We start from the raw sequence: 24,889 nt of genomic DNA on the forward strand, positions 1-24,889 counted from the left end.
CAAACCAAAGTTGCTATATAACCGCGAGGATTATAATGCACTTAATAGTATATGGTATGGCATTATCCTGAAACAGCTTAGGAATTTGTTCCCGACGGCTGCAGACAGGCTCAGCTCATGCTAGAGCTCTATCTCACATTAAACCACGCACTCTGCCTCCAGGACTGATAAGGCCTTCCATAGGAGTGACTCACAGGTTTATATGTGTCCAGATATAGGTTTAGATATAGGTATACTATATCTAAGCAAGAGGTGATTACACCACCTTGCCCCAGCTGAGTGATCAGCCAGTTGTCTCAATTTAAGAACCAGCCAGGGGTGGCAAAAGATATGCTGCAGCCCCTGGTAGGCCTTGGTGGCACCTATGCCCTGAGCACCTATAGTGCATGGTACAGGGGCTGACAAGGAGTCCATTTCAATTTGTGGTATGTACCTATAGCACATGTATTAATAATTTAGAGAGAGAACAGCAGGCTGGGGGTCTGATTAGCAGGCCCACAGCCTCAGTAGTCCAAAACCAGTGAAGCAAAAAGCAAAAATTTGGGGTGACCATAGGATAGCAGACCCTACTCTCCTACACTGGACCTGCCTCCTCAACGTTGTACTTATGTAGCAGTTCCGGTGGGAGTGCCGTCTCTGGTAATTGACAAGTAATCATATCCAAAACTGAAAATAAAGTTTGCCATTGGTTTTAACAGAACACTACGTTTTGCTATGCTAGAGTATAAAGAGATATTATTGGTCAGGAGAATTGCGTGGATCGCTTTTTCACCTAAAACATTTGAGGGGGACTGTGTAATCATTTATTGTCGGTATCCAGAACTGGTGTACTAACGGAGTGGTTCTGGGTCCACGTTGGGGTCTGGGTCTAGTTGCGTGGCTTCATCCATCAGAATTGTTCCTTTGGGCTGCTTCTACAAACCAAGACCAATGAGTCTATCCTCCCAATCTGGTCGACTTGAAAGGAGGAGAGGAGGAAATTGCTGCCTGGAACTCTTGGGGGGCTCACACATCACTACTTCCAACAGATATTTGCCACTTTCAGGCTTGCATACCAACGATTGACTTGTATGCTCTCAGGAGGCACAGAGAGAGTTTAGAACACTGTCTAATGGAGAGGCTGAACCCGGCCCAGTGACTGCAACAAAACTTCTCACATGTGGAATCCAATTTAACCTTATGTGAGGAAGAGCATACCGGGACCCCAGAACTGGGACACTTTCCCCATTACCTTTCCCCGTCTCCTCTCCTGTATTCACAGAACTCACCCGAAGAGTGCTGGTTACCCGGCGAGTGCTGGTCCTTTAAAAAGACAGGCTTCCCAGGTCAGCTGTCGGGGTCACGTGCTGCCGAGGGCTTCAAAATGGAAGCCGGGAGAGACAGTGGGCGTTCACTGGGACCAACGGACGGAGAACGCCAGGAGAGGACGCTTGCTCGGACATACTCTGTTTTTCCTTGGGACAAAGCAGGAAGCCTTCAGGAGTACGAAGATTCCCCAGCCGAGGAGAAGAACCGGAGCAGAGCGGGAGCTGATGACGGAACAGACGGGCAGCCAGACCCTACCTGGCAATGCGACAACTCGAGCCACGGCCCCAGAGGAACGTGGCTCCACAAGGTACGGGGACGTATTTCCTCGGTGTGGGGCGCGCATTAGAGGGTTCTAGAGGGGGGAGTAAAAACAGGAGACAAAGAGCCAGGCCCGTCTTCAGCGTAATATCGCGCAGTGCATGGCATGAGACACTGGTGACGGTAAAGGTGGCAGTTCCCTACACTTCCCTGATTCCCTGCGCCAAAAGCTGTAGATTGCAACAACACCCTTACAGGGTTCTTTTGTTTCTTTTCCTTTATGGTGTCAACGGGCGACGGCCACCAACCCTAGCGCACAGGACGCCGATGTTCCTAGAAGTATAGGAGAAGCGGTGAAGCCGTACTACAACTACCCGAACCCTTTACACCGGAAGCCTGCACATAATTCTGTTTTCAGGACTTTTTGTTTAAAAGACTCTGCCACCTTAAAGACTTTTCTCTGTGTAGCACCTTATTGGCAATAAACCACTTCCATAGATATTCGTGCATCCTGGTCTGCTTCTCCACCACTCCACACCTTATTAGAAGTCCCTAGCCATGGTGATTTGGGCAACAAAATGACTAACAATCCTGCACTAGTAAAATCTGCTTCGCCCTATTGCTTCCATTGAAACAGTGGCCTTCGAGTCTGCAATGGGAGGACACCATCAGACAAATACGCAAAGGTTACTATTAATCGGCAAGGTGGGCTCAGCCGTATTGATTATATTTTGATAGTTTTCAGGCTGTTGTTGCGGGTAATTGACATGGAGGTGGTATCCAGGCAGGAGAGCGATCATAATGTCTTAAACCTCTCCCTAAGCCCATTGGGCCCTAGTATTGCACCACATGACCTTGAACCCCTCAATGGGAGGCTTTTTTCTATCTAGTTATAGACGCAGGCTGAGATGGTCTGCTATCACTGTTACACCTGCCTTACAGGTCTAGCTGTACGAGGCCATACTTATACTCTTTGAAGCAGTCTTGGCTCAAGGTGGAAAAGTATTCGAGATTCAGTAGGGAGTGGGGAGGCCTTACTGATATCTAAAGCACCCTGTTACGCATCATAAAGGAGATTTCATTGGTAGAAGCTAAGACTCAGCCCAAACTTGTTCATGTGGCAAAATAGTTCAACAAAGCATGTCAACTAGCCAGACAGACTCTAGTGGTTGCTAAGGGGGAGGGGGTTTAGAGCCATCATTCAGGAGCTAGAGCTTTGTATAAAGCTGTACGGGGCAGGGCTATAAGAGACCATGCAAAGGCTAAACGGGAGGCTTTATTGGCTGCATACAAGGTGAAAGAACATCCCTCCTTCTGGCAATTAGTGGTCAATAATGGCCCCAATTGTATCTCCCCGCTGTGTAGTAACATAGCGGCTGATGCTTGGGTCGAACATTTCATAAGCAATAATGCCCAGGATGGGGGAAGGAATTAGGGGACCCTGTTGCCAACTGCTGGCTCAACATTGAGCCCGACTATAAGGGCAAATGAGGGACTGATTTCAGCCAGTCATGCTAAAAGGCCCGACCATCATGGGGGGGATGAGGGGTGGGGGGTATTGGGGGAGGGGGGAGGAGTCTCAATCATTCAGAGTTTTCCTAGTTGTTGGCCCGTCCCTCCAGATTGACCTTGCCACTACCCCAATTACATTGAATGAAGCCGACATGGCCATTGACTGGATTACACCATGGAAAGCGCTTAAAGCTGTGGAGATTTGGTGCCCTTATTTTGCCCTTCTATTCAACAACAATGTGAATGGACTTACCGTGCCACGGACATGGGCAGGAGCTGAGATTGTCCCAATATATAAGTAGGGCATAATCAAATTATTGCCCTATTAGCCTTATCGACAGCTCACAGATGCTTTTTAGGCGAAACCTGTTGAGTAGATTGAAATCATGGATTGAGGAAGTGGATGTGTTGACCCCCCTCCAAGCAGGCTTCGGGCCGGGACAAGCACCATCGATCAAATGTTACAACTTCAACTAATCTATTGAAAATGTCACTTTGGGGGGTGGGCGTCCTTACGTCATTTTTGTCGACCTATGGTCTGCTTTTGATTTAGTTTCCTGAGAGGGTCTGTGGGCTGTACTAAGAAGCATGGGGGTCCCGAAATACCTAATTGATGTGTTTATGAGGCTACAGCTGTACAACTAGTCTCTAGTTAGGTGTGCCCCTGCGGAGGAATTGACAGATCCCATTCCAGTGACTCAGGGGTGAGACATGGGTGTGTATTAGCAACCACTTTGTTTTGCTACAGATGAACAACTGTTATTATGCTAGAACATTGCAGGCATCACACCTGCGTCTGGCTAACGGGAAAGTCCCGACCCTCCTGTTTGCGGATGACAAGTTACTGGTCTTCAGATCCCCTGTGTGTATCCAAAGTCTTCTGGATCAGTTCAGAGTCTTCTGCAGACTGAGAGGGCTGTAGATCAATAAAAGCAAGACCAAATATATGGTATTGAACCCTTTCAAGATGACCAGAATGCACCTGGTCCTTAATGGTACCTATTTGGAAACGATCTGCACCTTTGACTACCTGGGGCTTACTCTCAACAAACAATTTGGCTGGTCACCCCAGACCCCACAAGTCCAAACTCAGACTAGAACATTATAGTGGTGGCCTTCTGAGAGCCATAAAGGGATCCAGCTTTCATCCGATGACACCTGCATTGCAAATGTACAACTTGCAAGTCGGCGAAGGGAGGTTCCTCTCTGGTGGGGAGCTCTGGGGGCAGGATCCAACAGAAAATAATTTCCTCCGGCTCCACACTAACCTTCCTCCAGCACTCCAATGGTACCACTTTGCTTAGATCTTGGCATTCGCTCTCTTACCCACAAAGTAGAACTCAGACCTTTGATGTACTGGAGGAGGATCTGGTCCTCAGTAGATCTACTACCCTGTCAACTGAGTTTGGAATAAATTATGAAACTTTACGAGGCCACCAGAATTCCTTGGTTGGGGTATATTAAGAATTCACTTGAGGAGATCTGGTGCGTCGACATGTGGGCTCATCCAGAAATGTCAACACAACAATGATGGACAGAATGTGGATCAATGTCACACATTCACCCCAGTCAAAAGATCTGGGCCCAAATCCATCGTTTTTCCACTCCACACCACCCTGGGTTAGACAATGGCGATATGCAAATCAGCGCTGACCCTGTTGCCCCATGGGAACAGTCCAGTCCGAACTACAAAAGCCATGTCCTTCCCAGAACGGAAACAAGCATCCGAGGACCGGCCCGGTTTCGAGGTAACACCTCTCATCAGCCCGGCTAGCTTGATTCCAGTGGTGTGGAGTGTCTGGGACTCACGTCTGAGCATCCCCAGTACACTTAGAGCGGTAACTGCAAACACAACAATGATGGACAGAATGTGGATCAATGTCACACATTCACCCCAGTCAAAAGATCTGGGCCCAAATCCATCGTTTTTCCACTCCACACCACCCTGGGTTAGACAATGGCGATATGCAAATCAGCGCTGACCCTGTTGCCCCATGGGAACAGTCCAGTCCGAACTACAAAAGCCATGTCCTTCTCAGAACGGAAACAAGCATCCGAGGACCGGCCCTGTTTCGAGGTAACACCTCTCATCAGCCCGGCTAGCTTGATTCCAGTGGTGTGGAGTGTCTGGAAATGTCCAGCGGTATTTCCAAGCCTATGCTCAAGGAGGAAAACTGAAGATACGTAGATTGCACCAGAATGGGGGAGCAGGTACTCTAGTGTCTTAAAATTCCAAAAAGGTAGAAGTTAATCTTCTAGAATGGTATATGAACATAATTGAGCCTCCGGGTGCTAAGATACTGTATGTTACGTTCTGTATTGGGACTGTGCTACTTTTGTCATATACTGCGAAGTAGCTGCTCACCCCTGAACCTGACCTAAGCTGCCCATTTTTCCCAGAGGTTAAGGAAACGGTCAATCATGTCCTGTACTTTTGCCTGCAGTATCATGCACACAGGAGGAAATGGAGCCTGCCGTTATGCTGCAACTTGGGCATTAGGGACTACAAAATTGCAACTAGGGTATTCAGGGCAGACACAGCTCAAGTAATGGTCTTTGCTGTCTCCCGATTTCTTCAATATATTGTCAGGTACCCCACAAGTCTTACCTGCTGCTTGCGGAGTGTTCTCGCGGAGACGACAGGAGCTCTCGCCACCGTACCCACCTTACCCCTGCTATGGAATGCACATCAACCGGGGTGAAGGTAAGACCGGGGATGATAGCCAGAGATGACGGGGATGGCGCTAGGAAGACCAGAAGAGGACCACCCTTAGGATGATGAAGGACCGTCGGCTCTAGCTGCAGGGAAGACAGATGGACCCAGTAAGCTCTGGCTCAGGTGTAACCCTCTCTAGGTTCTACCCCCCTGCGCGCATGCGGACCAGCTCTTACCTCGGGTAGGGTAGGGTCCTTTGTGGAGAAGAATTACTCCACCGGGACAGTAGCCTCACCATCGTGATGCTCGCAGGAAACTAGGCAAGCAACAGAAACCAGCGCTCCTGCGCGATGTTCAAATGTAATGGAAACAAAAAGCGCTCCTGCGCTATGTACCAAAAATGTAAAGGAAACCAAAAGTGCTCCTGTGCTATGTAACTAATGAAAATACAAGCGCTCCTGCGCAAGGTACAAATGATGTCCACAAGCGCTCCTGCGCACTCCACAAATGAAAAGGAAACGAAATGAACAGACAAGCGCTCCTGCGCGAGGAAAAATGAACGGGTAGTAATATCCCACCAAGAAACTTCAAGTGAAAGGAAAATACAAGCGCTCCAGCGCGGCGAAATGCAGACAGCCTGTCAGCGCTTCAGCACGGTGGTACTGGCAGCGAGAGCGTTTCTAGCACGGCCTCAGGAAAAAGAGGTCCCGCGCTGAAACCAAGATGCGGGCGGAGCACGGGAGCAGGACAGGCATCCGAAGGACGCCGTTAATCAGAAGCGCCGAGCCGGGGTAACCGCCGTGCTTTATGCGTTTTCCCCCGGAAGCGCTGAGGCGAGCTGGTAGCTTCCGGCCCAACAACTGGACCGCCAAACAACACGCCCTTGAGGTGAGGGAGCCTGATCACGTATGCGCGAAGGAAATGGAAACGCGCTGTGGGACGGACCCCCGGGAACCATGACATATATGTGGAGACACAGACAGAAAAAGACTGCACCATTACCGCCCAGTACATAGCACCCCCACCCACTACGCCGGCCACACGCTCGACCCCATCTTCTCCTAAGCAAGCACATCTCCTTCAGCCACTCCTCCGGACTACACTGGACAGATCACAGCTGCGTCCACTTCAACTTCAGGAGAACCACGACCCACAACCACCCGCAACAGGTTCCCGGCAGAAGCTGGAGCAAGATCACCGCCGACCAGCTCAGCACCTCCCTCAACCAGAACCCTCCCACCAACACGACAGACCCCAACGAAGCAGCCCGCAACCTCACACAGTGGCTCATCAACTGCGCCGATGACCTCCCACCACTGAAGAACCCCCACAGCACACTCGGCAGCAAGAAAGCCTCTTGGTTCACCAACGACCTCATAAACTCCAAGAAAACCTGCCGCACCCTCGAGAAAGCCTGGCGCCACGACCAGACAACAGAAAACATGACAGCCCTCAAGAAGGCCACCCGCATACACCACCAGCTGATCCGCACGCACCACCAAAAGGACCACTTTCAAAGAACGACTCGACAACAACTCCCACAACAGTAAGGAACTCTTTAGCATCGCCAAAGAGCTCTCCAGCCCCAGCGCCTGCAACAACGACATCATACCCTTTCAAGACCTCTGCGACTCACTCGCCTCGTTCTTTCACCACAAGATCTCCGACATACACAACAGCTTCGGCACAAAGACCACGAACCCAACCACCGAACAAGCGCCCCCCACCACCACCACCCTTTGCACCTGGACCTCGGTCAGCACCGAAGACACAACCTGCACGATGAACACCATCCACTCCGGCTCCCCAACCGACCCCTGCCCACACCACATCTTCAACAAAGCCGACTCCATCATCGCACCCCAACTCCGAGACATCATCAACAGCTCTTTCACATCCGCCACCTTCCCAGGGACCTGGAAACACGCGGAGCTCAGCGCCCTCCTGAAGAAACCCACCACGGACCCCACGGACCTCAAGAACTTCCGCCCCATCTCGCTCCTCCTTTTTCCGGCCAAAGTCATCGAGAAGACCGTCAACAAACAACTCTCCGCCTTCCTCGAGACCAACGGATCCCTCGACCCCTCGCAGTCCAGTTTCCGAGCAAACCACAGCACCGAGACCGTCCTCATTGCAGCTACCAACGACATTAGGTCCCTGCTCGACAACGGGGAAACAGCTGCCCTCATCCTCCTGGACCTCTCAGCAGCCTTCGACACCGTATGCCACCACACCCTGATACAGCGCCTCAGCAACATCGGAATCCAAGGAAAGGCCTTGGAGTGGATCATCTCGTTCCTCGCCGGTAGAACCCAGAGAGTCCGCCTCCCCCCGTTCCGGTCCGTGGCCACCGAAGTCATCTGCGGCGTCCGACAAGGATCCTCGCTCACCCCCACCCTCTTCAACGTCTACATGAGCCCCCTCGCAGCTATCGCACGCCAACACAACCTAAACATCATCTCCTACGCAGACGACACCCAGCTAATCCCTTCCCTCACCAACGACCCCGCCACCGCCAGCCTTCAGGAAGGTATAAAAGACGTCGCGGAATGGATGAAGCTCAGCCGGCTGAAACTGAACTCAGACAAGATGGAAGTCCTCATCCTGGGAACATCCCCCTCCGCCTGGGACGACTCCTGGTGGCCCCCTGCCTTGGGCACCGCCCCCAAGCCAACGGACCATGCACGCAACCTGGGCTTTATCCTGGACTCCTCCCTCACAATGACCAAGCAAGTCAACGCCGTCTCGTCATCCTGTTTCAACACCCTGCGCATGCTCCGAAAGATCTTCCGGTGGATCCCCACCGACACCAGAAAGACGGTCACCCAGGCCCTCGTCACCAGCCGATTAGACTACGGGAACACCCTCTACGCTGGAACCACAGCCAACCTTCAGAAAAGACTCCAGCGCATACAGAACGCCTCTGCACGACTTATCCTGGACATCCCCCGCCACAGCCACATCTCTCCCCAGCTGGGAGACCTGCACTGGCTCCCCGTCAGCAAGAGGATCACGTTCAGACTCCTCACCCACGCACACAAGGCTCTCCACAACATGGAACCCAAATACCTCAACAACCGGCTCACATTCTACACACCCACCCGCCAGCTCCGCTCCGCCAGCCTCACCCTCGCCACCGTCCCACGCATTCGCAGAACCACCGCCGGAGGAAGATCCTTCTCCTACCTGGCGGCCAAGACTTGGAACTCCCTCCCCGCCTACCTACGACGGACCCAGGACCATCTCTCCTTTAGGAAACAGCTCAAGACATGGCTCTTCGAGCAGTAACGGCGCTCCCCCCCTAACCCCCCCCCGTGCCATGAGACCCTACGGGTGAGTAGCGCGCTTTACAAATTTCCAGATAGATAGATAGATAGACCCAGGAATCTTATCTGTCATAGTTCGTTTCGCTGTCATATATGTTTTTTTATAGACTTTGTAACAGTAGTTAATCTGTATAGGAGCTGTCGGATGAAATTCACTTTAGCATCCTCAAATGTTTGTGATTTTCCCCTATATGCTGCTAGTTTTAACTGTGGGTATAACAAACCTTTTATTTATTCTACATTTTATGTCATGTTTTTATTCCATTAAAAAAAATACATTTTAAGCTATTGTGTTTGCTTTTATTGCAATTCCCGAAATAAAGCTTATTGTATCTTAGAAACTACTGCCTGCAAAGCCAAATGCCAGGGTTGCTGAATATTGATGCTACCTAGCCTCGATTCCACCTCCAGCCTTTCCTTTCCACCAATCTACACGTTTTGTCTCTCTGCCTCACGTTTGTGGGTTCTTTTTCATCCCTGCTGTCTCCCTTTGTCACCGTTTTCATGCAGTGCTCTTCCTTTTCTGACTTTCTCTCGCTTGCTAAGGTTCAAAGTCTGATGGTAAAAAATAAGTGCCGGTTCCCAAAAACGAGTGCCAATGCACACCACTGAGCCAAATTAAGTACTGTCCCTCCACAGTTGAGGCTAGGATGGAAGTTCTCCAAGTGAGATTAGCTACATTAATGTTGATTGATCGAAGGAGGTGGTGGGGGCGTCCCAGCGAAGTAGACATTAATTTCAGCATTCATTCAAGTTTATCTGGAGTTCAATAATAACACATTTGGGCAGACAACCTCAATATTATGGATTTCAAAGACATTTTGTTATGGAAGTGTACTGGTTCATAAAAGCTATGTGCTTGGTTTGTTGCAATCTGGATGGAGATTCAAACAGTTTATGTCATTACAGATGTGCTCCAAAAAAAGTGCATGTAGAATATGGATTTCCTAGGGACTAGACTATTTGTGGACTGGTGCACCCCAATTAGGAAGGAATTGCCCTTAACATAATGAGAGATATAGAACTCAATGTAGCATTGGAAGTACCAGCCATCTATCTTCTATTATAAGTGTTTCTGAGGGTACTCTATTCAGAGTAACATGTTATTAAACTAGATCTTCAGAGAAATTTGATGAACCCAATATTTTCGATGATACCCACGGAACTTTGTTATAAATGTATACATAAGAGCATGTCCACCTCAAGAGAGAAAGCACAAGGACGCTGTTGACAGAGCTTTACCATAAAGTACCGTAGTACAATTTGATGAGAAAAGGCAAAAAAAACATTATCTGAGAAAATTCACTCTACTTTATTATCTTACAAAATGATTCATACTGTACAGCTTAAATTACATCAAGAACAACCACGACCTTCCACAGAAGCAGAGTTGTTTCCACCGGGTCTGGGCACCTAAATGAGAAACTCCTGTAGGCATAATAATCCCAAAAACAAAGCAAGGGAGGTCACTCTCACGCACACATTCGCGATTCTCTTTCTGTCGAACAGGGCCCAAAGAGTGCCAGACACAAGCCAGCACCTGCTAGAAAGGGAACATGAGAGCCTTTTCTCTGAAAGTTGGCTTCTTTAAAAGGGAGGGAAACGCAATCTTGGGCTTTTTGTTCTGCTTGGCAGAATATTCCCTTCCTCACAGAAGAAGCTCTTTATACTGCGAACAGAGTACAGTGTGTGCTGTTCCAATCACTCAGCTCCTCAGAAACCAGCAGAGTAAGATTCTAAACCACGCAATGTGCTGACAAGTAACACCAGGCACAGGGGAACAGGGAGGGACAGCGATTGCACAATGCCAAGGAAGAGCCAAGTTGAACAGCTTCCATGCATGTACAAGGTGACTGGCAAAGCATCAACCTGGCCGGTGGTTCTGTAACCTCACCGTAATAAGGTGGTGGACGGATCTGCCACAAAGTTTTAAGAGTTTTGCATTTTTACAGCCCTGTTGACATGTTCTTTAACAGCTCTTTTTGTAGGAGTACAGTAAAGCAACAGCCACCCTCTTTTTTTTTTTAACAATAGTTTTCTCAGCGCTACTTAGCCTGGATCTTAAATAAACATATGGAGCTAACGGGACTTACAGAAACCAAAAGCAGGTACAAAATAATATTAAATTTAAAAAAAAATTAAATACACAGGAATGGTCTGAAGAGCAATGTTGACTTTTTAAATGCCATGGGTGCAGCGTTCAGCTTTAACAGACCTTTAGATAAGGTCAAAGGTTTATCAAACAAAGAACACACTTCAGCAGACGAACGGCGGGGACGAGTAAAACTACTGTAGCCAACTCTTACTAGAAACTGATTGGAATAGATGCAGGCAAAAAAAAAACTGGGATAATCCGTTTTGGGCAAGAGTCACAAATATTTTTGTTAAAAGTAGATGTGGCTTATTCTTGTAGTACTTCAGGCTAATCACAGAAAAGGCTAATAGTTTCTCTTCCTCTGGTTCCAACACACAAAAGCGGAACTGTCAGGAAAGGGACCCATCAGTTAGTGGAGTGAAAGTATGCAACACCAAAGGAGTGGGGGAAATTCTTAGGGCTAACCATTTCCAGCATTTTGGACATAGATGGAAGTGGGTGACGTCGGTACTTTTTACCTAGAGGAAATATCAGTCTGGCACAATTACATTGTTTAAAAAAATGGAAACTTAGATGAACGATGGCTAAGGCGGTACCATATTAGTTTGCTGGAGAATTTACCTAGAACAGACCAAACCGCTATGAACATGGTGGATCTTTTCATCTATATCCCCAACAAAAAAAATTAAATAATTCAAAGTTACAACTCTACAAGCAGCCCAGACACTGTTCCAAGCATCCATGAAAATACATGATATGATAAACCTCCATAAGGAGACACAATGGCAGACATTATGAACACGTGCTTGACACCACTCCATTAAATACCTGCTTGACATCAATCCATAGAATACCAGAGTACAATTTTGATCCAGCATTGCAGAGGTAGACAACGCAACATATAGGGAGTGTCTAGTTTTGTCCAGTCCCCAAAAGACTGTATGTCACCAACACACTGGGTCCATGATATGCAATGCACTGCACAGGTAAAACCACATCAAAGAGTTCCCTACCCCATCCCGTGTTGTGGGCAGCCACTCGTCTGACCCAGGTCTCGGGCTCAGAAGAAGTACCAGTGATAGGGCTCCTAGTCACTGGGAGTAAGACGACCTCAACAAGAAATACAGATACATGTAAAAAAGACTTTTTGCACCACCTAATATCAAGTAGACCCATCATAATTAAAAACATTAATTCACAAGTCAGTATGACATTGTCACAGATCACCCAATTTTTTTGACTTACAAAAATAATGTATTGTCCTGTTAAAATCTTAGCACTCGTCATTTGAGAGTTGTAGTGAAGACAGATGTGCTTAATAATAGATTTCAATTGTATACCCTCATCTCATTCAAAATTCTTCATAGCCAACATATAGTTCTGCATTCACTATAAGAATCAATGTCTTATGAATCTAGAGCAGTGCCCTACAAACCACCGATGAAGATTCAAAACTATCTACAAACTAATCAGAGATTGCTCTTGTCCAAATAACTGGTTTTCATGTTTGACAGGCATTGTCTGCTATGCCAGGCAAAGGAAACTTAAATTCTAAAATCTGCCTCCTTTACTGAGAACATTACTTTAAAAACAAACAGGCTCTTACATTTTGTAACAAGCTTGGATAGATTAAAAGCACTCTATTCCCTTCACTCTACATATTTTTGGAATAAAAGTCTCCCAGTAGGAAAAAAGACACTTTAAATTAAAACTTACATAAATAAACAATTTCAAATTAAGACGAATCTAACTTCGCAGCTGTCATTTTGGCAGGAAACGAGCAGAAGTGAAAACAGATATGGACCTCCAGCCCAATGTAGGATTTAGAGTAAGAAATGTGCACTTTCCATCGCATCCTTGGTTACTTGGTATTGCTTCTTGCAGGATATCATAAGAAACCACACTCCTGCCACCCTACGACGACCACTGGTGCTTCAAGTGTCCAGCAAGCGATGATTGGGCCACAATGGACAAGACCATCTGACAAACCAAGCGACCCTCAATTCCATGCTGTGTTGGTTGGATCGGGAAGCTGCACTGCCTGACCAGGTGCAACTAACCCTCACAGCAGTCAAAGTATCAGAAGAAACCATGTGTTAAAGACACCAGGGTAAACTGTAACCCCCAATCACCTACTTTCCTAAAAAGAAAAGGAAGAACTGGTGTTCAATCTGAAACTCTTTCCCAGCAGGAAACCAATCAGACTGTTCCTATCCTCCAGAAGACAGGAGAGCATGGCATGGGCTCCAGCATGTGTACGAATATCATGATTCTTGTTAGGCTGGGTCAAGTCTGGAAATTTACAGATACTTCAAGTGTTGGTGTATTTTTCTGTTTGTTGCGCTTGACAAGAGTTCATGAGAGCTGCCAGCATTACATGACAGACTCCTTCTCGAGCTTCCCTGCTCCCTCCAGCGAGACCTGCAGCTCCTTCTTCATGAGGGGAGATGCCTCTTCTTCGTGCAATGCTCTGCTAGGCTCTGTTGTCTCGGTCTTGACCTCCCTGAGTTCTTCATCATCGGCCCCTTTTGCAGCGGTTCGCTCTGTGTACACTTGCAGAAGGCCAGCTCCAAAGGCATCACCCTCAACGTTCAGTACGGTGCAAGTCCGGTCCCTGTCCAAAACACAAACACAAACACAAACTGGTGTTAAATGAAGCAGGAATTCCTCCGGCACCATTCCTAGTTTCAGTCTTATAATATTAAGCAGGTTTTAGTACTGTCCCAACTTGTGGCCACTACAAAATTGCACTGACAATCTTGCCATATAAACATGCAAGTGCAGTTAGAGCAACCAATCTCCAGCCAACCAATCAAAAAATAAGAAATGAATGACAGAGGTAAACCAACACTCCGTAGTCGGAGATATCATAGTCACACTCTCACAAGTAAGAAGAGTAGAAGCAAAGAACAGAACGCAATAGGCCATACTTACACAAGCCAATCGACGGCGAGTATGAGGGAGATGTCATTGGTGGGCAGTCCAACAGCTTCGAGGATAATGGCAAGCGTGAGGACGCCTCCGGCGGGGATTCCTGCAGCCCCTACACTAGATGCTGTGGCAGTGACACTGAGTAAGGAAGAAAAATCAGAGTCAGTCAAGATCTCAGTCCAACAAATTCTACAAATCCTGAGAAAAGGTTTTTATAAAAAAAATACAAAATAAATGTCCCAACCACACAGATCACCAGCTCCCACCTTGAAAATAGGTTTTGCAGAGAAGAGGCGCTTGATATTTTACTCACTGCATATTAACAAGAATACATTCATATACCGCTTCATAACACACTAACTAAGTGTTCTAACTAAGTGTTCTAAATAAAGTAAGTTATTATTACCCTGGTTGACTGGTGCTCAACTTGCTGACCAGGGCGGACTGGAAGGCTAAGCCTATCTCTCCGAGGTTCAAACTCTTGCGACCAGCACACACTAGATGTCAGTGGCCAGGGTTCAAGTCTGTGAACCATAAATGGAATCTCTGGCACTGAAAGAAGGGTCATCATTAGAAGCACGTGGAACATTTCAACCTCAAACATGTGCCAGCACAATTCTCTGTAAGAACTGTCCTATTGCGCAACCATTGCAGCTGAGCGGTGCCACTGCAGCCAGCAGCAGAACTGGTTTTACATGAAACAATTTGCCTCCGGGGAGTAGGCGGGCCCGTACTTTATACGCCCAGCTTTGGCGTCTTAGCCTAGACAATAGACATATGAATCCTCCAGCAGCCAGGAACAGCAGCCGTGCCGGTTCCAATGAGCAAATTAACACGGCGCTTCAAGCCGCCATATTCCTGGTAGGAGAGAAGAATGGCTCCTATTTTAAATCTGGGATCTAACAGCGTCTGATGCGGCCAGCAACTCGGGGCAGACAGACTGCCAACGAAGACGCCTCCGGTAAAACGCACTGCGTCATCCGACGCTCCTCAGGAGGGCGTCGGCGTCAGCCTCTCGACTCCCGGCCCCGTGACGCTGGCTGCCAAGGGCTTCAGGCGCCAAAACGGATTGGAAGAAAGATCCTCACAGGGAACACGTTTACTCGGAGGAATAGGTTTGTGCCTGTCCACAATGACAGCAAAGGTAAATAAAACAAGCATTAGAAATGCAATAGGTCTCGCAGCATTAGAGTTAGTGCTTTTAGAATTGTTAATGGGTTTTTTTGTAAATCTTTAGCATGAGGTTGAGGGTGAGTGAGGGTGAGGGGTTGAGGGTGAGTGAGGGTGAGGCTGAGGGGTTGAGGGTGAGGGTGAGTGAGGGTGAGTGAGGGGTTGAGGGTGAGGGGTTGAGGGTGAGTGAGGGTGAGGGGTTGAGGGTGGGTGAGGGGTTGAGGGTGAGTGAGGGTGAGGGGTTGAGGGTGAGTGAGGGTGAGGGTGAGTGAGGGTGAGTGAGGGTGAGGGTGAGTGAGGGTGAGTGAGGGTGAGGGTGAGTGAGGGTGAGTGAGGGTGGGTGAGTGTGAGTGTGAGTGAGGGTGAGTGGGGGTGAGTGTGGGTGAGTGTGGGTGAGGGGTTGAGGGTGAGTGAGGGTGAGGGGTTGAGGGTGAGTGAGGGTGAGGGGTTGAGCGTGAATGAGGGTGAGGGAGGGTGAGGGGTTGAGGGTGAGGGGTTGAGGGTGAGTGGGGTGAGTGAGGGTGAGGGGTTGAGGGTGAGTGAGGGTGAAGGTGAGTGAGGGTGAGGGTGAGTGAGGGTGAGGGTGAGTGAGGGTGAGTGAGGGTGAGTGAGAGTGAGGGTGAGTGAGAGTGAGGGTGAGTGAGGGTGAGGGTGAGTGAGGGTGAGTGAGGGAGGGTGAGGGTGAGTGAGGGTGAGGCGTTGAGGGTGAGTGAGGGTGAGTTAGGGTGAGGTGTTGAGTGTGAGTGAGGGTGAGGGGGAGTAGTTGAGGCTGAGTGAGGGTGAGTGAGGGTGAGTGAGGGTGAGTGAGGGGTTGAGGTTGAGGGTGAGGTGTTGAAGGTGAGTGAGGGTGAGGGTGGGTGAGGGTGAGTGAGGTGTTGAGGGTGAGTGAGGGTGAGTGAGGGTGAGTGAGGGGTTGAGGGTGAGTGAGTGAGGGTGAGGAGGTGAGGGTGAGTGAGGGTGAGGGGTTGAGGGTGAGTGAGGATGAGTGAGAGTGAGGGTGAGTGAGGGGTTGAGGGTGAGGGGTTGAGGCGAGACCTAAAAACCTGACGATCGTAGGGTTTAGCAAGATTTTGGGGGTGAATGTAAAGAGGCTTGATGTGTGCATAAGTGCCTCTCAGGCAATACTTAGCATGAGCCCCTTCCCCTCCAAGAACACCCCCCCACAGAGTTATTTTAAGTTTGCACAGCTGCATTTCATGTCCAGATGAATACTGAGAATGATAATTTTTCATCACTGAATAGAACTGATGTAGCTTATGAAAATAACACACAGTTTAAACAAACTGGAGATATACCAATAAAATACATCTATATTATTATAAATAACACCACTATTGTTTCATGGCGATCATGTCCGTAAAGGAAAGTAATTTGTGTTACAGCATAAGCGTTTAAAGAGTTTGCAATTGTTTCAAGACTATTTCTATACCATAACTGTGCAACGTTTCTCTACACGGACATAACCGCTTTACTCGCCATTAGAAAGTGACACAGACTATAAGGCAATGAAATATCACACAGGAGCACACTGAAAACGTGCAAATGTCACACTTAAGACTGAAAACTTGGCAACTTTGGACAATGCGGGGGTGGGGTGCCGTGCAGACTGAATACCTGTACCAGTCAGATCCTTCAAGACTGACTCTTCGGCTGTTAGCATCAATTTGCAAATCCCCGCCTCAATACCTCAAGTGATTGTAACATTGTTTGGACACGGGAAGTCTTTTTGCAATAAAGCTTATTTGATTCTACAGCCACGATTTCTACTGAAGACGGAGGGAAGAGAGGGGAGGGGGGAGGAGAAATGCGACACGGCGGGAAGGGGAGGGGGCGGAGCTGATTGGAATTGAATTGGTTGAAGTGTGAATTTTTTTAAGTGGGTGAGGGAATGTAACACTGGTTTGGCAGGAGAGACCACTGGGACAGAAGCAACATAGCAGGGCTGGGGGGTGTTGTAAAGCAAACGGGTGACCGAGCAGTGAGGGGTGGAATAAAGCAAACTGACGAGCGAAACATGAAGCAGGCAAGGAATACTACTGGCAAGAAAGCAACCTGGAGGAGGTGAGGCACAGGAGTTCCAGCAGCGCATTACTGAGGCAGGTGAGGAACGGGAGCAGGCAAAGCCCAGGTCAAGCAGCGCATCACTGAGGCCGGTGAGGGAGAAGCACATGGGTGAGCAACATGTCGCATGGCAGAGGGGGAAGAGAAGTACATGCGGGAGAGCAACACCGAGCATGGTGGAGGGGGACGAGAAGTACATGCGGGAGAGCAACACAGAGCATGACGGAGGGGGAAGAGCAGTACATGAGGGAGACCACTGCAAAACACTTGCCTGCATACTGGCGCTTAAATAAATGCCTGTTTCGACCCTGGCACGGGACGCTGTCTGGAGAAGGCCGCACCGCCGGTGCATCATCCGCTCGCCATTTTGGAATACTCGAGAAGTCGAACAATGTTATGACAATGTTTATAACTTTTACAGTCAGGCCTGGCCGCACATCTGCACAGCATCAGACCCTGGTCAGGCCCACTGAGAGGAAACCATTCTTTAGCTGGCAGCGGTTCGCTCCAGCCAGATGTTATCACTTTGCCGGTATCTTTTCACTGAACAACAAAAAAAAAAAACACGTTTTTTCACATGTCTAAAGAGGAAATGGGAGTCTCTTGTTTGGGAGGCATTTTGCAATAAATTCATTCGGCTCTCTGGCTGATTTGCTGTGACAGGACTGAATGCAGTTCCGAGACAAAACCAAGCTTCCCTTTGATGTCGCGGCGCTCGGGCCCTGCCAGTGCAAAGGAAGCAGCCTTATATAGAGGCACAGCGCGAGCTGCAGTGTGCGCGTGAATCACCGGGGCTTCAATGCCTGGGTACATCTCAATAGGCTGTGAAATTGGACAGTCACCTGGCATGTGCTTATTTACACACTGCCCTCCGCTGCTCTTTCTCAAGTGCCTGTGCACGGCGCGACGGGCGTCTCTCATCCTTTCTGAAGCAGCAGTAACTAACGTCTCTGACACCTACTCATTCCGGCAGGCTGTCACGTGAAATGTCAGATCGCCGTCATTACTCGCATTGTTGCTGCAGGAAGCTTGAAGCATGAGTCACCATGGGTACACATGCAAACAAACCCGGAAAATATGTACAAGCGGAATTCAGTTGCGTTGTGGTAAATCCACCGATAATTAGGAAGAAAGCGAGTTTATAAAATGTGTGGCAAGTGCGGGGGGTTTTATTGCACCACAGCTGTGAGATAAAAATATATTTCTACAGGCGAGGGAGTTATTTCGCGAATGTTTGTGAAATATGTATTCCGACCGATGGAGGCCTAGTCAACCGAATTGTGGTATACTTTCTGGGAAATATGGCGAAGGCTAGTCTCAGCCGGACTAGCTTCTCACCAAATTATAAGATTGCTCTAAAAAGAACGCCTTCACCGCCAATCTCTGTAGAATGTTTGTATATGATTGCCTTTATCGTATCAGTGATCTCTGACAAGCAAAGTTATGTTTTGTCATACTTTAGAGCTAGCATGCTACTAAAATCCACATGGCTCACTAGAAATCGACATGAAATAACAAGACGGACGGACGGAGGAGAGGGGAGGGGGGAGGAGAAATGCGACACGGCAGGGGAGGAGAGTAGGATGAGGAGGGGGGAGGAGAGTAGGGGAGGCACGGCCTAGCGGCAGGCAGGCAGGGGAGGAGGGGGGATGTATTCCGACCGATGGAGGCCTAGTCAACCGAATTGTGGTATACTTTCTGGGAAATATGGCGAAGGCTAGTCTCAGCCGGACTAGCTTCTCACCAAATTATAAGATTGCTCTAAAAAGAACGCCTTCACCGCCAATCTCTGTAGAATGTTTGTATATGATTGCCTTTATCGTATCAGTGATCTCTGACAAGCAAAGTTATGTTTTGTCATACTTTAGAGCTAGCATGCTACTAAAATCCACATGGCTCACTAGAAATCGACATGAAATAACAAGACGGACGGACGGAGGAGAGGGGAGGGGGGAGGAGAAATGCGACACGGCAGGGGAGGAGAGTAGGATGAGGAGGGGGGAGGAGAGTAGGGGAGGCACGGCCTAGCGGCAGGCAGGCAGGGGAGGAGGGGGGATGTATTCCGACCGATGGAGGCCTAGTCAACCGAATTGTGGTATACTTTCTGGGAAATATGGCGAAGGCTAGTCTCAGCCGGACTAGCTTCTCACCAAATTATAAGATTGCTCTAAAAAGAACGCCTTCACCGCCAATCTCTGTAGAATGTTTGTATATGATTGCCTTTATCGTATCAGTGATCTCTGACAAGCAAAGTTATGTTTTGTCATACTTTAGAGCTAGCATGCTACTAAAATCCACATGGCTCACTAGAAATCGACATGAAATAACAAGACGGACGGACGGAGGAGAGGGGAGGGGGGAGGAGAAATGCGACACGGCAGGGGAGGAGAGTAGGAGGAGGAGGGGGGAGGAGAGTAGGGGAGGCACGGCCTAGCGGCAGGCAGGCAGGGGAGGAGGGGGGAGGAGAGTAGGGGAGGCACAGCCTAGCGGCCGTGCAATCAAGTAGTGAGGGGGCGGAGCTGGGGGAGGCTGTCTCAGAGAGTAGGCAAGGCGACACGGCGGGAGGGGGCGGAGCGGGTAAACAAAGACGGACATGCACGCGCCCGTGACTTTTAAGGTCAATGCGCATGCGCATAAGCTTAATGCGCATGCGCATTGACCTTAAAAGTCACGGGCACTGCAAAGAATCGCCACGATTCCTTGCAGTGTGGATAAAGAGTGGATGAGCCCCTATAGTCTCGCTTGCTCGATGCGCATGCGCATCGACAGGCGAGACCTAAAAAACCTGTATAATTCTGAAGGAGCTGCAAAATATGACAGGGCGTCATCAGAAGAGTCACGTGGCAAAACGTGGTTTATTTTCCGTACTCCGCATTTGATTTGGCTATGCCGGTTTGACTCGATGTAAAAGAATGGTTAATCCATTGGGTAGCATCAGAGGTTTAATAAAAACGCACTACACCCTGGTTCTATTCCTCGTTGTAAGGGGCGTTGTACAGCGCCATATAGGAGATTAGCCGGCTGCAGCTCAGTAGTGGAAAAACATTTAAATTAATTTAAAAAAAAGTCCGCGGAGTGTGTCCAATGAGGCAATCAAAGAACAAAAAGTATTCTATAACCATTCTGTTGTTCTTTCACCTTCAAGTAACCTCTTGGAAAATAACAAACACCTTAAATGAAAAAGAATTGCAAATTAAAAGGATTAGTGAGAGAGAGGCATTCTTTTGTTTTGAGACCTCTATAGATTGATGCAATCATTGCAGAATTGAATTCTGTTAGTGCAGTGGTGAATGTGCCGACTGCACCTCAAGGGAAACCTCTTCCTGACACCTGAGCACCACCGGGAGGGTGTTTTAATTTTGTTGAGCTGTAGGGTAGTTTTGAAGGGGGGCCGATTTGTCGATCGGCTGTCTAGAAAGCGTTAGCATTTTGTCGTGCGGCTACGTGGAGATGCCCTGGGGAGTCTTTCGGCGTGGCTGGGGTTTTCCGCCCCGAGGAGAATGCGGAGCTCGAACTGGCCGAGTGGAGAGGCCGCGGCAGGCGTGTCCATCAGGCCTGGATGGGGGTTTCCCCGAGTAGTAAGTGGTGGGCGTGTGGGGATCGGCCGGGCGCGGCGGCGGGGGTTTGGTCTGCAACGTAGCTGCTACTGTGCACGTCGATGGTGGCTGATAGAGCGGGCGGGGGCCCTGCGCCGCGCGCGTCTGGTTTTCCTTTCCCTGAGACTTTCCCGGGGTTCATGGTGCGCTGCCTTTGTCCGCGAGGGGTGGGGGGGCACGTGGCCGGTGCGAGGCTGATGGGGGCCCCGCAGCGGGGGTGGGAGGGGAGCCTCCTTGCTTCGCCCGCGGTCTCGAGGGGCGGGGGCTTGCTGCTGGGGGGGAGGGTGGGCGTGAACGGCCCCAGTTTTGGCATGGGGTGGGTTTTTTGGAAGTAGCTGCTCCTTGCCTTTTGGGGGCATTCCTTCATTACTACAGGCAGGCGGGCCTTTGTTTGTAGCGGGCATTTACCAACAGGGGTGGGGCAGTGGGGCGGAGCGTTGCATGTTGACGACGTCGCCCGGAGCTGGCTGAGGTCTTGCAGGCCCCCTACCCCCCCCTTTTTTTGCTGCAGCGTGGTGGGGGCGTGGGCCCGTCCCTACAGGGAGCCCGCGCTATCCGGGTTGGTCACGGGGCAATGGTGATAGCTGGGGGGGGGGGGCGGCGGGACCGGGCCCCCTGCGGAGTTGGTAGGCGGCACTGCGTAGGGTATCAGGGACACGTGTAAGGGACGGCCGAGACGGCACGAGGCCCGGTGGTGTTTGGGCCCACCTGGTTCTGGCGACCCGGTGGGGGAGGCGAACTGAGGATGGCGGTCCAGCTCGGCAGCAGGTGTGACACCAGCGGGGCGCACTACGGCCTCCTAACGCTGGTCCGAAGCAGTAGGGGGGTCCGCGGCGGCCTGCCCTCCGTCGGGGGATTCGCGCAGCGTCCAATGCAACGTTTTATCCAGACAATGTTAAATATGTACGGTGTGACCTGTTCAGTTTATGCGGTGTGAGAGTCGGCATGGTTGTTGTAAGAGAAGTGCTGGGGATCGGTGGGTGTGATAGTGAAGGGTGTTGTGGGCTCTGTGGGTGTTGTGTGGTGGAGATGTTGGGTTGATCGGAAGTTGGTGCGAGCAGGGCTGGGGCCGATTGGTTATTTCGGAGGGGTACATGGTGGTTGGCCGGTTTTTATGGTTGCGGGGGTCAAGGGCGGCCGAGGTAGGATCTGCGGGCACGGCCGCGATGGGCATGGCGCCCAGGAACAAAGGGGCGTTGTGCTGGAGCAACTCTTAGGTACACGTTTACGGCTGGGGCCTGGGGAAGGGGTACGTTGTGCGGGGATCATGGCGCTTCCGAGGCGATGCGCTGCAGGTGTGGGGGTGTCTTGGGGGATACCGGTGCTGCTGCGGCAGGAGTAATGATGGGACCCAGTGTGGGTGGCGAGCTTCACAGTGAGGTTGACAGGGATGACCGTTCGGCTCCCATGTGGTCCTTTGGTGGCGTGGCATTGGTGTTCAGGTTGATGGGGCTCGGGGGTTGGATGTTTATACCGGGGGGAGTGTTCTCGCGAGATACGATGCTGCCCTCACCATGACGGGCAGGCCAGCGTGGCAGCGTCACGTGGCGCAAGGTTGGAGTGGGGAAGGTAGAGGCGGGGCTAGATGCTCCTGGGGTGGAGGCCAGTTTTTGGTGTACCAGGTAGGTGGAGGACTGCTTCACATCTTGACTTAGCGGATGCGCGGGTTATTCCGGAGGTTCAGAGGTTTTAGTTTGCAGGATTTGGTGGCATGGCAGTTAGGGGGTTTGGGGGGGTCTCATGAACGGAGTGCAGGAAGGAATGCACAGCCTATGTCAGCGTATACCGGTGAAAGGGCGGCTGCGCGGGGGTTCTCGTGGGGTGAGCGTCATAGGGTGACGAGCGTCTGACGTGTCCGATAAGGCGGGGGGTGCTGTTTGGCAGGAAGGTTTTGGGAGTGGCGTGTTTTGGCGGTAGTGAGGAGTTTCCTGGAGGTCGGGGTGGCGAGCTGTAACACGGTGGAGAGGTATCGGGCCGCTGTGTGCTGAGGTCTATGTGAGTTTGTTTTCATTTTGACCTGGGGTTTGGTACTGCCCGCCAGGGAAGTGGAGTGTGTGGTTCATAGGTAGCTGCAGGTTGGAAGGTACTGTAGGGAGATTAGGTTGGGATTGCGACGGGGCAGTTGGTAGTGCCAAATTGGGGCTTAGGCTTTTTGGGGAGCAGCGGCGGGGGCGGTGTAGTTGTGACGGCAGTGTGCCCGGACAGGAGGGCAGTGGGGGCCGGGAGTAGCGGCGTATTGGTGTCGGTCGGTTCGGGGGCAAGGGCGTGTGTGGAAAGGTCGCAAGGGACTGTGAATGGAGGGGTTTGGAGTGAAGTAGTTTTTTTCAGCAACTGGGGAGACATTTCTCCTGGTCTTTGGCCTGGTGCGTAACCGGGCTGTTCTTTGACGGGACTGCCTGGAGGAGAAGTGTGGTTTCTTGGATGCTCGGGGGCCGCGACGACTGTGGTCATTGGGTGGGTCCTGGGGGGGGCGCTGACGGGGCAGCGGGTGTACAGTGAGGTGTCTGTGGCGCCGTGGGTACTGGGGGTGTGGGCTTTTGCTTTGCAGAGGTTTAGGCTGGCTGCCTGTAGTGTTGCATATCTTTGGAATATAGAAGTTAGAATGTAAGAATTGTACCAATGTCTTATACATGATTCTAAGGGAGTTGGCCGGACCTGATCTCTACTTCACGCTGGCAGCACCTTTCATACCTGCTTCCTTACTTTGCTTGACTAAGCCATAAAGGGGCTGGGGGACCACCATGCGTCTCTGACAGGACTAGTTCTTCTTTTTTACCATGGGGTCTGGGAGTGGAGCAGGAGCCAGGGCTGTCGCCTGGAGGGGGTGGCTTTTCCCCCGGCCGGTGGTCAACACAGGAGGTGCACTAGCGGGGGTGTGGGTGGGTCTGGGCAGGATCCCCGATGATTGAGTGGTGAACGGTAGGAGACGGGGCGAAGGACATTGTGGGAAGGGGTTGGTGCCATGACGATTGCCGTAAGGCGCAGGGAAGGTAGGGTTGCCCTGCTTTGAGGACACATGAAGGGGAGAAGTTGCTGGGATATGTCAGGCTGGCCGTATCCTGAGGTGCTTGGCAGGGGATGTGTTTCCAAGGAATGGAACATGGGGCGTCCTGGTCGGGCGCAGGGTTTTGTGCTTGGGGGGAGACGGTTTGGGGGGCTGAGGATTTGGAGGTCCAGGCCATGACGCTCTGGGTGATGGGGACGGTTCGGTGTGAGATTGATGGTGGGGGCCTTTGGTCAAAGGGGGCCGCCTGTCGCGGTCCGAGAATGGTGGGGGACTGTTGCTCACGTACATTGGGGTAGTGGTACAGGCAGTGGATGGTCGTCCACGGGGGGGTGCCTGGCATGGTCAAAATTTGGCCCGAGACCGTTTTGGGTACGGAATGCAGGCACGGATTGGTGAATGGTCGTTCACTAAGTGTGGTGGGAGCCACAGTACATTATCCAACGCATGGGGATATAAGAGATGAGGTGTGGATGACCGTGCAGGTCAGGGGCAAAGGATGGAGGTGCAAGGGGTGGATGGTCATTCACCTTGAAAATGGTGGGGGGACACCTTGGGTGACTAATGAATGGCCCGGGCCGGTTGTTGGTTTTGTGAGCCAAGTACATGTGGTGGACAGTCGTTCGCCGCGCGGGGGGGCAAGTGTACGACACACGTAGATACAGGATGACGTGAGGGAAACAGTGGGGGACTGTTGCTCACGTACATTGGGGTAGTGGTACAGGCAGTGGATGGTCGTCCACGGGGTGGTGCCTGGCATGGTCAAAATTCGGCCAAGACCGTTTTGGGTACGGAATGCAGGCACGGATTGGTGAATGGTCGTTCACTAAGTGTGGTGGGAGCCACACTACATTATCCAACGCATGGGGATATAAGAGATGAGGTGTGGATGACCGTGCAGGTCAGGGGCAAAGGATGGAGGTGCAAGGGGTGGATGGTCGTTCACCTCGAAAATGGTGGGGGGACACCTTG

The 24,889-nt window shown here is 50.5% G+C and overlaps 1 protein-coding gene across 1 annotated transcript in view; it reads right to left on the reverse strand.

Annotated features, from left to right (window-relative positions):
• Window positions 1-10,353: 10,353 nt before the first annotated feature.
• The window catches only part of SLC1A5 (solute carrier family 1 member 5), a 53,514-nt gene continuing 38,978 nt past the window's right edge, over window positions 10,354-24,889 (reverse strand). The window contains exons 7-8 of the mRNA XM_078660998.1: window positions 14,090-14,224; window positions 10,354-13,769 (exon numbers count right to left, since the gene is read on the reverse strand). Of these exons, the coding sequence (XP_078517124.1) occupies window positions 13,529-13,769; window positions 14,090-14,224 (376 nt within the window). The 3' untranslated portion in view covers window positions 10,354-13,528. The remainder of the gene's footprint in view (window positions 13,770-14,089; window positions 14,225-24,889) is intronic.

The sequence above is a fragment of the Lissotriton helveticus genome, chromosome 9 (assembly GCF_964261635.1).
Source record: "Lissotriton helveticus chromosome 9, aLisHel1.1, whole genome shotgun sequence".
Classification (NCBI taxonomy): Eukaryota; Metazoa; Chordata; class Amphibia; order Caudata; family Salamandridae; genus Lissotriton; species Lissotriton helveticus.